The sequence below is a fragment of the Labrus bergylta genome, chromosome 9, assembly GCF_963930695.1.
Source record: "Labrus bergylta chromosome 9, fLabBer1.1, whole genome shotgun sequence".
NCBI lineage: Eukaryota > Metazoa > Chordata > Actinopteri > Labriformes > Labridae > Labrus > Labrus bergylta.
Genome location: NC_089203.1, coordinates 22,453,296 through 22,471,511, shown reverse-complemented (window position 1 = coordinate 22,471,511; position 18,216 = coordinate 22,453,296). Strand labels below are relative to the sequence as shown.

At 39.6% G+C, this 18,216-nt stretch overlaps 1 protein-coding gene across 1 annotated transcript; it reads left to right on the top strand.

Annotated features, from left to right (window-relative positions):
* The first annotated feature begins 8,670 nt into the window (after positions 1–8,670).
* LOC109986728 (interferon-induced protein with tetratricopeptide repeats 1) lies at positions 8,671–15,506 on the top strand. Its single transcript, XM_065958955.1, has 3 exons — positions 8,671–10,531; positions 10,731–10,924; positions 12,121–15,506. Exon 3 carries the CDS (start codon positions 13,276–13,278, stop codon positions 14,455–14,457), a length of 1,182 nt encoding a protein of 393 aa, XP_065815027.1. The 5' UTR covers positions 8,671–10,531; positions 10,731–10,924; positions 12,121–13,275; the 3' UTR covers positions 14,458–15,506.
* The last annotated feature ends 2,710 nt before the right edge of the window (positions 15,507–18,216 follow it).

The window sequence follows — 18,216 nt, the reverse complement described above, 5'->3', positions numbered from 1 at the left end:
TGGGAGGAAAAACTTTTTAAAACTCATTGTTTTGAAGAGCTGAGATGTTGTGTTGTTTGTCAGGTGTTGTGCTGCCGGCAGTTTTTTCTTCCTTGGATACCAAGATACATCCAAACATCCCAAGATCTCAAAGCTTGTTAGAGACTGAGACTTCCTCTTTTTAATGATCTACAGAAAAACATTTTCTGTCCGTAGGAAAATGTCAGGAAAACAAGTGTTGTGCTCTCTCTGCAGCTGCAGAAGGTTCTAAGAATTCTTAGTGATCAGTTGTTTTCTTTGATGGACGTTTACAGTTTTTCTTCACACTCGATACCATAAATTCCTTGTTTAAAGTACATCATCATACATTTAGAGACTAGAAGACTAAAAGCATGTTTTTTTAAAGTCTATAAATCTTTTTTTTTACGACGTAAGGCATTAACAACACATTCACTCACATACAAAAAGGAGGTGGCTTCATAGTGGTTTCCATCACAGTTGCTGGCATAGACTTTATAAAACATGGACGTAGTCTCAGTGATGTAACCCCATGGTTTATGAAGAGGCACTATGAAGCCAAACTTTTAAATAATTCAAATATTTACAAATAAATTGATGAGATATAGAGACCACAACAGTTCGTTTATACCAGTATGTTAACATGTTTATTTCAGCTGTACAAATATAATTTCTTACGATGGGAGTAATGGGGACTCTTTGTCTTTTGGAGCCGACCTCAAGTGGACTCTTGAGGAATTGCAGGTTTTTGCAGTTAAGCATTGGATTTCAACACTGTAGGTTGCTGCTTGGATGTTGGTCATATGTTAAGACTGGTTGAAACAGCAGTTCTTTGCAAGAAATCAATCAACAACATTGGTGAAAAAAGAGTTTGCAGGTCCATTTTGCTGCACAAATATCTGCTAAAAACACTCCGTCTCTAAGACTGAATGGAAGAAATAAGGTTGATCATTGGGAACATTTCCTTTAAAGCTTTATGACCAGAACAGAGAAAAGGACAGCTCATTATTCCACTCAATTTTACCCTGAGCACAATACAGTATTACAATAAAATTAGAATGGATTTCAATCCAGCGCACCTCTTATCTAGTTGAGGTCTGTCAGAGAATCCTTCAGGTCAGTCAGCTTTGCAGCTGTCACACTGCTGGCATCCTCTCCTCACATAAGACAACACAGCAGACTGACTGATGTGTGTTAAATGAGTTAGACAGCAGAATTACTCTGATTAACTGGACACACATGACATGTCATACAGTGGAAGCTGACTGACAGTCATGTGCACACAGTATAAAGCGCATACACACAAGATAAACAGACAGATGCACAATCTAAAAGCAGAACAGCTGCAGATGAAAAAAGCTGCTTTCCAGAATGTGCAAAAATCTTTAACAAAAATGATAAATATTCCCAGTAGACACATTAAAACATGACAGGTTAGGGTTCTTATGATAGCAGATTTTTTTTAACTTTGATACAATACTAATAAAAAATCAACCAATGTCAAGGCCTGTTTCGACACCACTGCCGAAACATTTTAAGTCCTAGGTCTCCAACACTGGGTCATTTCCAAGTGGCAACCTCCGGTGTTGTCTGATTAGCTCATGTCTGTGAATTGTTTGATAACTCATCTATTTTGGTTTTATGAAGGATAAAGTTATTCACAATCAGGCTGGAAATGGTAAATTTTTTTGGTACCAGGCTGTAAACTTGTTTATTTCTGCTGTAAAAACAGGTTTTTCGCCTGTTGTGTGTGACTTCCTGGGCTCCTGTAGCCAGCCTCTAGTGGATACTCGACGCACTGCAGGATTTTGCACTTCTTCATTGGCTTTATTCTTCAAGACCAGAGGTAGCAGCTAAGGACCAGAAAACACATAAATCTGCCATCGTAGACGATAAAAATAGCTTTCAGGTCTGTCCACGTACGTCGGCGGAACATCTCATAATGTGGAATGAGACGGAGTCACATAACTTATTGGTCTGCCTGTCTGTCTTTTTCACTCTCACCACCTGAATGACGCCATAAACGTCCTCGCCGCTCCAATGACATCCCTGTGACTCACCAGTCTGCAGAAAAAAAATCATTAAACCGAGCGTTTAACAGCACACTCATCTGATTTTATTGGACTGAAACAGATGTGGAGAGCTGATATGTCTAACTGGAGATGTTGGATTCATCGTCAGGTTACATTTGAGTGTACCAGCTTAACAGAGAGCATCAAAAACACCTGTTTTACCGTCAAGAAGTCCCTGTTATGCAACCAGTGGAAAAAAACGCACTCAGAACATGTACTGCTGTATAATGACTTCCAGTTTTAACGATGTGGTAGAAATAGTATCTGCTGTGTTTTCTCAAATGCACAAACAAAACACAGCGGATTCACACTCAGAGGCAATTTAAAGTAAAACAGGGAAGTGTGGAAAAGCTAGAAAAAAAAAAAATCAACAGAATTTCATTGTCAAATAAATACCAAAGTAAGTGGTATAAAAAAAAAATGACATAGCAAAGATGAACCAGAAGTCTTCTTGAGTAAAACACTAATTAATTCAAATGTAGATTCAATCAAGATGAAAGTTATTGTTCAGGTCTCATCTTTTTTTTTTATGTACAAAGTTGAATGGATCGTTTACTGCAGTGTGACCAGTATACCAAACAATGCTAAGAGACCGGTTTATTTCATTTTTTAAATTGTTGTAATCTGCTCCAAGTTTTGTCACACTCAAGTGCAGTGACCACCATCGACCACTGAACACGACCTGACGCGACTGAGAACTCACCCACGTTCATCGTTTATTGTAAGCCGCCCCTTGGCTGTGGAAAGCGCTGGGTTACACAGTGACTCTGAGCACGCTGTCTGCACCCCTTTTTAACAGCTTTTGTCCCTCATCAGGTCATAATCCTGCATGTAAAGAAAACAGTGGTAAACCTCGTAGAGCGCTGGTAACCAGCGGAGGAGGATATAAATTAAAGGCAAATTGATAGCAGGCTGGGGGTCCGTACTTCTCCACTGTCGCTACCGTAGGCTGAGAGCTCAACTACTGTGGCTCTACATGGTAAACAGATGATGCTAGAAAGAGCTATAGATGAGATCAGAAACTACACAGTGTGCACTTTGCTGAACACAACCAAAAATCAAACTGTTTAAACCTTTTTCAATGTTTTGTTACAGAGTTAAACTATTTCTGCAACATTATCCACTGAAAACATGTAGGCTATATAATATTTATGTTTTGTTCTAAACCTCACCCTTCTTTCTTACAAGGACCATGCATTAAAAACAAATTTAGAACTACCGGTAATACTGAACATTTGACCTTGTTGTGAAAAAGCTCATTTAAAGTGATCTTTAGTCTGCGCTCATTTTCTTCTCTTGGATGCTTTTCTGTTATGATGATCCTTCAAGTATATAAAATCCTTCTTTGAGGAAAAACATTTACTCCAAAGCTTTAAGCACATTCATGTGAATTGGTTTATTATGTGAACTGTATAAATCAAACTTGGTTACCACCAAATTTAGGTAGTGCAGACTTCACGAGTATTGAAAACAGCTGGGATGTGTCGCTTCATGAAACCACTTGAAAGCAATGAAACCTAAATGTAAAAAAAAAGAAGAAGTTGTAATGAATGATTTAGTTTGAGCTCTCACTGCAGCATGAGCAGCATCTAAGTAGCCTGGACATGTCACAGAACCTAACAAACTCTTTTACTGTACACCGATGTTTGATGTTGTCTGGACGTCACTTGGCGTCAGACATTAAAGCTCTCGGGGCCGCAGCATCAACCTGCAGGAATCACTCCTCCTGACGGCAGCTTTATTACTTCACCTTCATCTCTCATCACCCTCGCACACGCAATGACCTGGAAATCCTCTCCTGTGCTGCCCCAAATATGCTCAAACTGATTTAAACTTCACTTTAGAGTTGTTGTTTTTTTTCCATTTGCTTTTCTTTTGTGCTCCAGCTGATATTGATTTCTCTGGTCTTGTGTGGCTTTTCATCACTCCTCTGTGATCTCTTCTTTTATTCTCCTCTGCTCGTAGTTTTTATCCTTTGATATGTGATCCAAATGAAACTGGCTTTGGGTTTACAGAAGCTGCTTCCAAATACTTAAAACCATGGTCTTCATTCCACACCTGTAACCTCAAAACCTTTGGTTACTGTTATGTAATCCATACTCATGAAGAAATTATGCAAGCATTTCCTTTTTTTATTTAAGTACAAGATGTCTGTGGTTCAAAGCGAGGTTTGTAAAACTGTGACGCTTTGGTCTTGAGTATTTTTGGAACTCAGAGCAGAGCTCCGGGTTGAAAATGTTCAGTCAAGCTATAAGCTAAGTTGTAGTAAATAAGCCGAATGCATGAACACCAATTTTATCACTTCAACTAGAAAACATGTGGGGTCTCTCTCTGATGACCCCTTTCACCCCTACTTAATGTGCAAAATGGTTTAGTCCACCCAGCGCAACTTCACAGGATCAATCTCACTGCAGTTTAGTGCCAAATGCTGCAACACTGTGGGGGTACGTCTCAGTTCCCTTAATTGCATCCATGCATCCTCCACTTGCCTCCTCCACTTGCGTCTTAGTCCCTCCCACCAGAGATATATGGAGAGATGCAAGGAAATGAAGCAGAAGGAGAGGAAACGAGGACATATGAGATGTCCTTTCCAACAAAACGGCACATGAAGCAACGTCCGTTTGCAACGATGACATCATGATCAGCACTCGGCTGTCAGTCGGCTTTAACAGCTGTTTATGTTTGTAAAATACGAACTGTATTGTTCCAAATCTCCCCCAAGAAAGCAAAGTCAGGCTTTCAAAAAGAACGAATGAGAAAACCAGGAGAGGGAAATTGTTTTAACTAGTTTCTTTCATAAGAAATGTGAATTTAATAACGGATTAAATGAAGCCAGTGTGCTAATTTGGCCATAATCACAGTGGTGCTTAGTGCAGATATGTTGATTAATGTGCACTGCGCTAATTTAATCAAAATTCACATCGTCTGTACTTGTATGTCAATCTGTTTTCTATAAATATATCAGCTGTCTGTCCTGTTTGAATCAGTGCCAGGTCGTCCTGCTGTTTGTCCGGCCTCTCTCTGGCTGAGTTCACGCTTTACAAGGGCACATCAGAGCCTCCGAACTCACTGAACCACAAAGCCATCTGGCTCCATCTGATCCACAAAAGAAGTGACCAATCTGATGCCATTTACACGGATGTATAATGCCCTAAATCAGACGAGGAACCCAAACAACGTGTTAGGGTCATTTCACAGGGAAAGGCAGCAGGCAGCCTCAGGTCTGTAGACGCCAGCTTGGGACTGGGAGGTCAGGACTTAAATCCTCAGATCCACTGAAGGATAAAAAAAAAAAAGGAACATGGAGGGTGGATGAGTGAAGCTCCCCATCCCTGAGAAACTTCTGGCATGTTTTCCCCTGACTGAAGTGTATACCTGCAGGACTGATCCGCCAGAAAGTCAGACCTTGAGGAGTCATGTTTGACTGATAATCCATGTAAACAATGTGGATAGTTTATGGAGAAAGGGGATAAAGAAAAGATCTTGCAGCTTTGTAGCCTTATATAAGGAACCCTGAGTGGACATGCATCTGTACATTTTATCAACTAAATTGTCTTGACTTATTTTTCTAGTTCTCTTGGGATAACAAACAAGTATTTACCAACAAGAAATTCAATAAAATAAGATAATACAATCACTTAAGGCTATCCAGAAAAGAAAATAGAATAAATAATTTGAATCATATGTAAAGGTTTATTATTTTTTAGTTTTTCTGAGGGTCAGAGATTGGCTCATTCTTTATCCAAACACATTTATACTGCAGTTTTAACTTTAAAAAAAAAAAAAAAAAAGCGAACAATGACAATATTTCTATTTTAAGCCCGTAATGAGCCCCTCCCCCTGTTCAGGCCTGGAGTCTTCAGTCCCACTTCCTCCCCACCCCACAGTGACACCCTTGCATGGCACCCGTGAAGTTTTCATGACAGCCTACCAGGGAATCTTCCTCACTTACTTGTTCCCATATTCACCTCACAGCAGGAGATATTCCCTGTTGGAATGGATGGCGGGGTCTCAGGAGGCGGGACATCTTTCAAATCCATTTCCCAGTGCATGTGATGAAAATATTTTGGTGTCTTGAGCTTTGCAGCGTCGCACCGTTTTACACGCTGCATCATACTTTTTGTTCTGCTATTTGTGTCATTCATTAGTCTCTTACAATATTTGCAGACTGTTTTTTTCCCCCGTCTGTTTTCTGCTCACCTTGCGACTGCACTCCCCCTTCAAAACGAGATCTTTTCTAAAATCTTCAAAATCTTCACCTGCCTCTGCCATGTCTGTAGGCCTCTCCTCTTCAGCTACTGACATTGAAAAAGAAAAGCCAAAAGTAGAAAAGAAAAAAAGAAAAAAGCAACAACATTTTTGTTGAATCGATTTAAATCATCCATCTTCAGATTTGTAACTTATTGCAAGGTATTGTTGCATCCTTAAGGCCCGTACTGTACATTCCTAAGTGGCTGAATCGTTTTGATTCCTTCTGAAATATTATCACCGCAACCATCAAGACGGGCTAAATAATCCCTAACAGAGAAATCACATCCACAAGAGTGTTGTTGCCAGATCTCAAAAGAGAAACAAGCATCCAGGTTTAAGAAAATAAGTCCAAAATAAGTGACTTGGCCCTAGAAATAGATACATAAGGGCCGTCCCTTATGTATCTATTTGAAGGGCCAAGTCACTTATTTTTAACCAGAGGAAAGGAGTTGAGGGCGGATCTTGCAACATGATAAACTATGGCATTTAACTTTATTGTAGAGAGCTGGTGGAGAAACAGGAAGGGTTCATACAGGGAGTAAGGCGAGACTGACAATATTTGTAAGAGACGAGCCAAAAGTCACTTATACTAAGCGGACTTGGCAACACAGAACACTGTTCTTTGTCTCATTCACTACATACATGTTGAACACACAAGTAGACAGATCAGTGGGTCATGTTAGTGGATTCTCTGAGCCCTACAGTGCCATGGAAAGAGCCCTCAGGACGGATCAATACACTGACCTACCAGTAATAAATATTGATTAGGGCCCAGAGGACTAGAGGATGGTGTACATTTGGCGAGACTAACTTTCGATTCTGCGTTCGGTTTATCAATCATCATGTTAATCCATATGAGATAAAAACTCATGAATGAATGACGAAAAACAGTGAACACATCAGTGTTGACCTCACCATGACCGTGTGCATCTCATTTTCAGCGACCCCGCTGTACTTCCTGTGACCTCATGATGCTAACAGTTTGACTTTGTACTGTCAGTCATCTTAAAATAGCGAGTGACCCCCTTTATTGTCACAGTAGATATCTTGTTTTAGAGCAAATCTCTCTGGGAGAAATGAGAATCCACTGCTTGGTGATTGCAGAAGATTTGAAGCACCCACTGTTACCTGCAGACTAGCTTTAAAGAAACAAACACCTACACGTCTGTGTGTGTCGGCAAAGTAATTAGACAGCCTGTTGTCATGCTTTAAAGCACAATGAAGGTAGTAAGAAACACAACAGTTATTCCTGCTTTTGTTTTTGTTTGTTTGGTTCCTCGTAAGTCAACACTCAGAGCGCAGCACAGAGCAGCGCCACCGGACAGCTGGAGTCGTGAGACCATGGAGTTCCTGTGGTAATTACAGAATCACATGCCACAGCGCGAGATACAACAATATCTTTTGTATAAAAACAGGTATAATGACAACAACAAACACAAACACGGTCATTGTTCCCAACCAAGCAGCAACCTCAGGTGTTGGAAAAATGAGGCCAATGCGGGAGTGCAAAAATCTTGCAGTCAGTCGAGTGTCCGCTTGACCCGTGCTCAAGGATACGGCGGTTTCTGAAGTGACAGGAGTCGTTTAGAATTATGTCATAAAGCGGTCCACTTCCTTGTTTGAACACGGTTGAGTTCACTTCTCCTTATCGCTTCCCTGTTGTTGTGTACCCTAGTTTATCTTATTTGATTTTCAGAAACTTCTGCTATTTGTTAAGCTCTGATTTGTCTAAAGACAAATAACAGGCTGCTTCTAAATGTTCCCTTAAACCTTAACTGACTGATTAGATGGTGGCCTCTGACTGATAACAAGAAGGGAAAGCAGCTACCTCATTAAGATACCTGCCTCCTGCGTCTCGTCCTTTTCCTTATTAACCTGCAGCTTTGTTTGCCTTCTCATCACAGACTGGCTCACCTCTCAGAGGAGATGATAAACCCTCTAATCTCACAGCTTCTTCTCTCTGATTTAAGTTTTATAAGGATTTTTGCAATTTAGACGCCCACTGTAGATCCTATTTAAAGGTCAGAGTCTGTAGTCATAGTAACAGACCTATACATCAGCCACTGATCAGTCTGCTTCACTTAGAAAGTACCTTTCTAATTTTTTGTTTGTCATGGTGACTGAAGGCCTTTGCACACTGAGTCCGTTATTTTCGAATGCGTTGTTTGGATCCGTAATCTGAAAAAAGAAAAAGTCACGCAAAGACACCTTGCAAAACTGAATCCGATGCGTTTATTTTTCTATTAATTTTGCTATTAATTAAATAATTGCAGTACGAGAAAAATGGATTCATCAAGCAGTGACGATGATTTTGTGGTTCTTTAACTACTTGAGAAAAGAAAAAGAAAACACAGCAGAAAGATGAGGTGAGTATCTGACTTGCATACGAATGTTTACATGTTTCTAATTTATGAATTCCAAAACCTTTCCCTTTTGTCTTTTTCTTCCTCTTTAGCTTCATTATTTTAGTGTTTCATACGTTTACTTTTCTCACTTTGAGGCTTTTGTGACATTTTGTTTGTCTGGGGTCAAAATTTAGATTTTTGTTTTTATATTTTAATGTTATGACTGATTGTTTTTGTTATTTATTTTTGAAGAGGTGGAATTATAATTGTAAATTTACCTTCAGTGAAATAAGGATTACCACAGAATATAAATACTCTGCTGTTTTATAAAAACATACTTAAGGTACAAGGAAGTTAGGTATCAGCTGCAGCAGTAGGAAGTTTCAAGATTTATTTGATCACAATTTTAGTTGCACACAATCAGGTTGCACGTTAACTTTTCAATTGCTGGTCTTTCAGGCAATAAAAACAAAGTATATATATATGTAAATTACTTTATAAAGGAAGAATACATTTTAAGAAGTACATGTTAACAACAAAGAACCCCTTTAAAATGTAAAGATAAAGACTAATGAATTAAAAATAGCACAAAGACAATATGTCAACTGTTGAAGCTGAGACATTTGAATGTTTTTTTGGAAAACTATGACAATTTAATATTTTATGCTAGTAACACATTTCAAAAAAAGTTGGGACAGGGTCATTATTACCACTCCCCAAAGGATTTACATGGTCAAATGTTTTGTTGTTGTTGTTTTTGTAGCATAATTAAACTGTCTTTTAAATATTTGAAGATTTACTGAACTCTCATGATCATAATAATCCACCAAATTGAGTCCCAACAATTTATATCCAGTAAAAGTTTATTCATAAAATCATAATGAATAAGTCATAAACGAAACCTGTCATCCAGTAAAAGTTTGAATTCAAACACTTTAGATCCATAACGATCCACATGACTGTTCAAGCTACTCCTCTGACCTTTTGTTGGCACTTCATAACAGCCAATGAAAAGATTTTGTTGAAAAGGAAACGCCTCCCTCTGTTCTGACAGCTAATCACACACGACTGTGCCGTTGACTGACAATTCTTGTAGCCAGGCTCTCCTTGTTCTTATTTTACACTCCAAACATTTTCACTGCAAGGTGACGAGTCACGATTACAGGTAGGGCAGTTTATTGCTCTATTTCCACCAAGCGGTCCGGTACTCATTTATTGACTTTTCCACTGTCAAAAGTTGGGAACAGTACCAAATAACCGATTTGTACCATCCTACTTTTTTGGTACCCGTCTGTTGGGGTGCCACGCATACCGATAGGGTAGGATCTAGACATACCGCAGTCCACTGATTGGTTAAAAGAACCATCACTTCCCGTCCTTCTGATTTTGTGTTGGTTCTGATACTTCATTGAGGAATTTGGTCTTCAGGTGCCGAGTGTCAAAGTTAGTAAGCTACTTTAGCACGTGGCTATGAACTTGCGTAGGTTATTTAGCGGTTAGCAGCAAGGCACCCCAGGTTTTTTTTTTTCAGTTGTTTCAGAGCTTATCGATTGAGTCAATTACAACAAAAGGTTATTTCACAGCTAAACTTGTTTGTCTTTCATAAATTACAGATCATAAAACAGCGTAAAGTCATTGATTTTGGCTAATCTTACCTCGTTATTCTGTTTGTTCGGGATGTAAACAGCAACAGCATGGTCGTACAAAAAACTTAGAACCACTTATAAATGTTTTACTTCTGTGTACTGTATTTCAGGATGCAATGCCCAGCAGAACAACCTAAAAAAGAGGTTCCCAAACGAGCCCGCAACCCACTTAAGAGATTTGATGAACCAGCTCCTGGCTCACCAAAAGATGACCAAGATGGTAACTATATTGTTATTTCACCGCTCAGCATTTAACTGTTTCATCCAGGAGGGATCTTGATGTTAGACTTAACTTGGCATTACCCTGCCCTAAGATATAAATCAATAAATGATGTCCTGTATCAAATTTAAAACTATTTCCTTCTTTTTCTTAACTCTGAATGCCACTATCTTTAAATAATTCACCTTGTCTGTTATAGGTGGTGACCAACTTAATGTTTTTAAAAGCTTTTTGGAGAGTATTGAGCAACTACGACCTAGAGTTGGTGTTGGTCACCAACACCAACAGAGGCACCATCAGAGGAGTGCCAAAATGCAGTGGCATTTGGGAAACATGGAAAAGTGCCAGAGGGGAAGACAGTCTTGGAGAAGTCAAAAGTAAATGGGATTTTAAGTAAGTATATCACTCATTTTGACCCTTTTTTTCAGTGTGCATACTGTTACGGTTCGGTGAGTAAAACACGGGAGGTGGACCCAAGTGCAGAACCAAAAGAAAGAATTTATTTAAAATAAAGATCAAAATGCCAAAACACGAAAAAAACAAGGAGCCACGAGGAAGCACAGGAGACACTAGCAAACTGACAACTAGGGAACGACATACAGACTACATACCACAACATGCAACAATGAACTGACACGGAGGGGCAGAAACACAGAGACTAAATACACAGGGGAATCAGACACAGGTGAGACAATCAGGGCAATCACACAGACAATCAGGGCAATCACACAGACAGGAATACAAGAAACAGAGAGGACAACTACAAACTAAATCATGAAACACTAAACACTGAAAAACCAAACCAGAAAAAGACCAAACCATAACACATACTAGAGTAAGGATACCAGTTATTACCTTTGTTATGACAGCAGTGACATAAACAATGACCAGCTGGACACCCAAAACTTTTAAATGCTCTCATTTTTTATTTCCATCCTGCAAATTAGAAAGGATCTCTGAACACATACCAAAATTTGACACACTGTTTATTGCAATGAATTGCAAAATGAAACAAATAATGTGAGAATAAAATATTATTATTATTATATTTATAATCCAGAAGTATATGCTGTTTATTCTGCTCTCTGTCTGTATTTTAAAAATTTCTTAATTATATTTTACAAGGTTGCACAGTAGTGCAGTGGTTAGCACTGTAGCCTCACAGCAAGACAATTCCTTCTAAAATGCCCGTTGGACAGGCCTTTTCCTCTGTGGAGTTTGCATGTTCTCCCTATGCGTGCATGTCCATGCACTCCGGCTTTCTCCCACAGTCCAAATATGTACTCGTTAGAGAAATAGGTATCTTTTAATTTAGCCACAGACATAATTTCATAAGGTAAAAATTACTGATTTTTTCAATTAAATCTGATGGCCTATAGCTATTTCACCTGTTGCTCTCTGCACCATCTAGTCAGAAGTCAGCGGTAATTTGAAAGGCACAAGATATGAAGTTAAAATGAGGAAACTCCAAAGACTGGATGTCAACTAAAAACTTGATGAACTTCATGCGTTGACTCCATGAAGAACACTGTTACTGTATTAATCTGTAATTATTTTTTTGTGATTTGTGCTTTCTTTTATTTTTGCAGCTTACGTCATGCACTGTGGCACATGGAAAGGGTGGACACCAGTGGAGAAAGCAAAGGCCAAGAAAGCCCTCAAAAACAAGTGTCGCATGAGGGATAAGGGCTTGAATGTGACACATTGAATGGACATTTTGAGACCATCTAATTAAGAAATGCTGCATGATGTAAAGGACTGGAAATTGTTAATGTTGTGGATTGTTTTCCCATCACCAGATACTGTTCTAAAAGTAGGTGTTTCTGCAAAGAGTCTAGGTTAAAGCTTATATTCAGAACTTGCAGTCTGCATAGATTTTGTGCACATAGCGATATGTTGTTTGTTGATTTTGTTTATTTATACGTGTTAAGAATTGTGTTCTGACAAAAAATGTCATCCCATTTATTTGTTACAGTCAAAAGTACCACTCGCTGTGAAGATAAATTTATGTTTTGTTCTGACGTTATCCCATAGTAGCAGTAACAGGCACTAAAAATAACAGAAAAAGGCAAACTTGCTGATTGTCTGTTTAGTTTTGTTGGTCACCCAGCTGAAACCTGTTCTTTATAGAAGCATCAGTATTGGTTGATGATGAAAATGAAGACTTGCTTCCTAGTCAGCTGTTTCAATAAAGAAAGTATTTGTTATAACATATCAAGTTGTTCGTTTTTATTGAAACAAATGTTGATCATTTGATGTTTATTATGTAGGTTGGAATTTGTAAGGCTGCTTAATTTTAGTAGGCTCATCACGGTCTCTCTTTGTCTCATTATTTTCTCCTTTGGAGATGACAATGAGCCATTAACAAGATATCTGCTTTAAGTCTCAAATAAGACTCCTGTGGCTATAGTCTCAACCATTTCTCCAAGTGAATTTTAGGAGAAACAAAAAAGAAATAAATGAGAAATATTTGAAACTTGAAAGAGGCTGGGATGAGAATCAAATTTTTGTCTCCCGAGATGCAGAAGAGAAAGCCTTGAGCAGTAAAATTTTCATCTGGGAAGATATAGACCTACTTACATAGCACACTTCAAAGCATATCCAAATTAGCTGTGTTTAAATGTTTGTTTTTTTTATTCTCCATCAGTGCTGCTCAGAGTCAAACCACACTGGAGTCCCTGCAGTGCCACTTCACCTGGGACCTGGACCGCAGCAGGCCAGAACTGTTACGCCTCACGCACAAGATGGAGGACTTCAGCACAGAGGAGGGAAACAAATGGCTGGGCCACATTTACAACCTGTGGGGGTTCATTCAGTATAAGCTGGGGTTAAATGAAGAGGCTAAGAGTTTGTTCCAGAAGGCTGCAGAAACCCTCAACAAGCTAAGAGATGCAGATGAGGGTCCTTGGTTAGTTGTGAACTACGGGAACCTGGCCTGGCTGCACCACCACCTGGGAGATCTAGTAGAGAGTCAGGCTTACCTGTCAAAGATTGATGCCCTGATGGAAAAATACCCATCTCCATCCCAGGACGAGCTCCATCCAGAGATCTACGCTGAAAAGGCCTGGACCCTGATATACTTTGGAAAGGATAGGAAGCTGGTTGTTGATTACTACGAGAAAGCTGCCAGGATGCAGCCAGACATGGTGGAGTGGAACACCGGCTATGTCTTAGCGTTAGTTGATGATCATGAGCATAACCACAACACAAACCTAGATCCTGACCTCTTGGAGAAAATGAGACAAGCCAAGGAACAGGATCCAGAGAACTTGTACCTCGCTGTGCTCTACCTTGAGCAACTTGCTAATAAAAGAGGACCCATTAAAGATGAAGTCTGTGAGTTGGTTGGAAATGTGAGCACTCTGTGGTGCAGTGGCAGTGGCATGTGGGCCTTACTAAACCTTTACATAAAATACATATCAGTTGATGACGCCATTGATTTGGCAGAGAAAGTTCTGAAAGAACATCCAGATGTGCGTTATCTGAAGAAATGTGTTGCGCTCTGCTACAGATGGAAGATTATTTATAAAAGCAGAAATTGCCCTGATGACACGGTGGACAGAGCAATCGCTCTCCACGAGGAGTTGCTCTCTCTTTACCCTCATGCTGCATTCAAAAAGGAAACAGATCTCGCATCTATCTATGCAAAGTCAAGTCACAGCAAGGCCAAAGCTGAGCAGATATTTCAGACACTGCTCGACAATGAACCTGCAGAACCTGCCGACAAACAGATGCTTTACAACATATATGCAAATCATTTATATTTTAATCGAGAAGACAACCACAGGTCGGTACAGTATCACATGAAGGCAGCAGCAATACCAGAAAAATCCTACTTCCATAACAACAGCATGAGAATCCTGAAGAAGATAAAAGACAGCAAAATTAAGGAGTTTCTCAGAAACCTGCAAGAGCCAAGGCAGTAAAGATAGCAAGGCAAATTTAGGGGGAACAATTATGTCCAAGCAAAAGAAAACAACAACTAATTTTTACAAAGGCGTATTGCTTTCACGTGGTAATAAAGAGCAACAGAATCCTGGAGAAGAATGAAAAACAGAAGGGGGGACAATTCTGCCAGGGTGTCCAAAAAATAAGGATAAAAACTGACTAAAAACAAATTTCCTGCCCTTCAAAACTATTTGAAGTAAATTAAAGGAAGGTTTATTTTTATTATTTTCTTAATTATTTTTATTTTATTTTATTTTATTCGTTTATTTAGAGATAGGACAGTGGATAGAGTTAGAAACAGGGGAGAGAGAGAGAGTTGGGAACGACTTCCTAATTCAGGACAGAGTTCCCTTCATGACATCACAAAGGGCAGTAACCCCTCCCCCAGGTGGGTGACACTCCCACAGCTAGGTGTTTGTTCTGCCCTCTGAGTCTGCCTTCTCCCCGTAAACAATAGGACATGGAACGAGAAAGACTGAGTACACCCAAGCCCTTCCAGAGAGGGGGCGTGGTCAGACACAGCTCATTTACATTTAAAGGTACAGACACAGAAACAGCCTGTTCTGAGCAGGGCTGAAATAGAGGGGTTTATAGGCATGCTCAAATACAGGATCAGAGTGGATTTAGAACAAGAAACTTCACACACATGTTTTAAGGAGCTCTGAGACTTATTTACAGTGGTTAAAGAGGACAATATGTGACCTTTAAATCTTACACCCTAGCTCCTGGTAGGTGTGACGTCCTCTGTAAAACACGGTCGTCATGGTGAATACTTATTGAAGAAATGTGTGAATTGTGATTATCATGTATTTTGCTGCTGTGGTCTTTTTTTCAATGCTGTATTTTCAGTTTTTAGAATTAATGGTTTTTATATGAATGTTCTTCGCTTTGACTATTTAATGTCCTCATTGTTTAGGTGAAAATTTATTTGATGTGTGACCTGAAAATTATATATTGAGATGTACCTTTTTGCACAAGCTGTGTTTAAGCTTTATACCAATAAATGAACATGACGCTAAGAAATCGTCTTAAAGTTGTTTGTTTCAGTGGTTTCACCTCTCCTCCATCGAAAGGCTTCTTCAGTTCTTAACTATCTGGAGGACGGAGCTAGAAATGTAAGCCTCGTCGGATCATTAGCATCCTAATTCTGCTAAAAACTGTCACGCACAAAACGATTTTTAAAAAGTGAAAGCAAATCATGACAGATTAACAGTTCAGCTTTCATAGTGTGTGGTGTGCAACGAGATGACCGACTCAGCACACCACACACTAACCGATTCATTCACCAACAACCAGTCTTGACTATCTAAACGTGTAATCTCTGACTTGCTGTAAAAGTAAACAAACATGATGGTCAAGCTAGATGTGGCTAACTGTACGTCAATTATTGTAAACATTTTGGTCAGTATGATTGTGGTTTGGTATTACAGGACACGTAGAAACACTCTAGTTGTTGCCACAAATCAACAAGTTGGTCTTGAATTTCTGACATCCATCCAACTTTTTGCTGTCGTCGCCTTGGTAATGTTTGATGTGCTTACTGCTTCAGTCAGCTTGCTTCCTGATTAGTGTAAATTCCGTTCCACGGGACAATCCAGAGAGTCCATGCTCAGCCTTCCTCTGTGTTCCTTCCCCACAAGAGGAGTTCTGATGGTAAATATTGAAATCAATCAAAGATTTCAAAATCGTGGCGGGCCTGATCGTCTTCCGAGCAGATTGGGGTGGGTAAAATCCCTCCCAACACACCACAGAGAGTCTGACAAGATAGTTCGGCCTTTGCTGACTTTGGTCGGAAGGAGGGAATCGGCCCAATTATCTTGCAGTATGTACCCCGCTTAAGGTGCAGGGTGGGGCCCCCATTGAAATCCTATTTGCCTTCCCAGGTGCCACCCCAAAATCCAAATCTATGATTGGCCATATGGCTTATCAGAGGCGGGACTTGTAAAAATAAATTATCGCCATTTTTTTGTAGCCTTCCCTAGATCTGTGCCATGACACAATCCCGTCTGAGCTCTGCAGGCAGTTCCTTCGACCTCTTGGCTTGGTTCTTCCTCTGATATGTCAGCTGTGAGACCTTAAATAGACAGGTATGGTCCTTTCAAAATCAGATGGACTCCAGGAAGGGGGGAGAAACATCTCAAAGATGATCAAGAGAAATGGGAGGCACCTGAGCTAAACGTCAAATGTTGTGTGATTGTGTGTGTGTGTGTGTGTGTGTGTGTGTGTGTGTGTGTGTGTGTGTGTGTGTGCATGCGTGTGTAAAAAGAAGAACACCAATTTCCGCGAAGCAATTGATCCTGAACAGCGGCTGGCAGTATGTTTGACGTACGCACGCACACATTACTTTCACCTGGTTTAGTGAATGTTCAGACGAGATCTTGGTCAATGGTTGTCTTGTTATCAGTCTGCATTATCCCACCTTTCTACCAGAGTCAATAGCCTACAAGTCTTCATTCATCATCTAAACATAGCCCGAAATTACAGAAAATGTGTCGGCCCATCTCACCGGACATTTTTGCCATTGATAATTTAATCGGCCAGCTAAATTAAACCCAGCTGTTTTCCCTTTCGAATGATTGTGTGATTAAAACAGTTATCAATAATTCCTTCTGTAAAACCATTTGACAATGTCAACATCATAAGAAAAGTTTTTTTTCCCAATGGTCAGATTTCTGTTTTGAAAATGTAGGCTATGCAAAATATCGCACTTAACAAATAATTTTGATATCCAATAATACAATTCAGGAAACGTTTTATAGCCTATAGGCTACACGACGCATAAATGATTAAGTTATGAAGGGGGATTTTCATGGTGATATCGGCTATAGTTGTTTTACTCTACATTTAGCCTACATCCGGACCCTTGCTTTAACTCAGTCAGCAATTTATTAAGATTGTTGCAAACACACACACAATATTATTTGCGGCTATTCAATTTTACTATGGTGTAAGCATCATTTTTCCTCTTGTAGCCTATATCCTGTATTATGCTAACAGGTTGCGCTACATTTTCTTCTTAGCTTCCACTATAAAAAATAATCAAAATGTAGCCATTGTTAGCTACCCGGAACACAATCACTACATTTCGTAGCTGACATCCTTAAACTAGTGATCAGTACCTACCATCACCAATCCCAAGCTGCTTGGCTATCAAGCGCCATAATTGGTCTTTAAATTCTGAATCTTTATATTCCGCTGACTTTTTATCAAACAGAGTACTGTTTTGGGAGACAAAATGAATCAGTCTGTCAGATGCCATTTTGGATGATGACGACGTTGCAAGTAGCCTACGGCGTCTCTGAATAGTCAACCAACCCTCGAAACGACCTGGAAGATGAAGAAAATCGAACCTGTTCCAAAAAAAATAATGACGGACGAAAGTTTCGGCGTCAGTGTGCAAACATGATTGACATAACATGGGATTTAATTTATCTTTTAACGTGCGTCAATTTCGGAAGAAGAAAACAGACTCGGTGTGCAAAGGCCTTTACTGTTAATATGTTGTAATATATTGGATTTGTATTAATTAGACAGAGACAGCGCTTTTAAGACGAGGCTCAACTGAGTCTCTGATTCACTATAGACACTTTGCCCAACGATACATGTTTTCTTGGTGTTAGATCCTTTAATCGTTATCACATCACTCTCACGAGGCTAAAAAACAAAGGAGACTGTGCTTTTGAAGTCGTGGCACCTTCATGTTGGAACACGCTTCCCCTAGAACTTAGAGCCTTGAC

Excerpts from the sequence above, each read along its gene's own strand:
- LOC109986728 (XM_065958955.1), top strand. The coding sequence starts at position 13,276 with ATGGAGGACTTCAGCACAGAGGAGGGAAACAAATGGCTGGGCCACATT.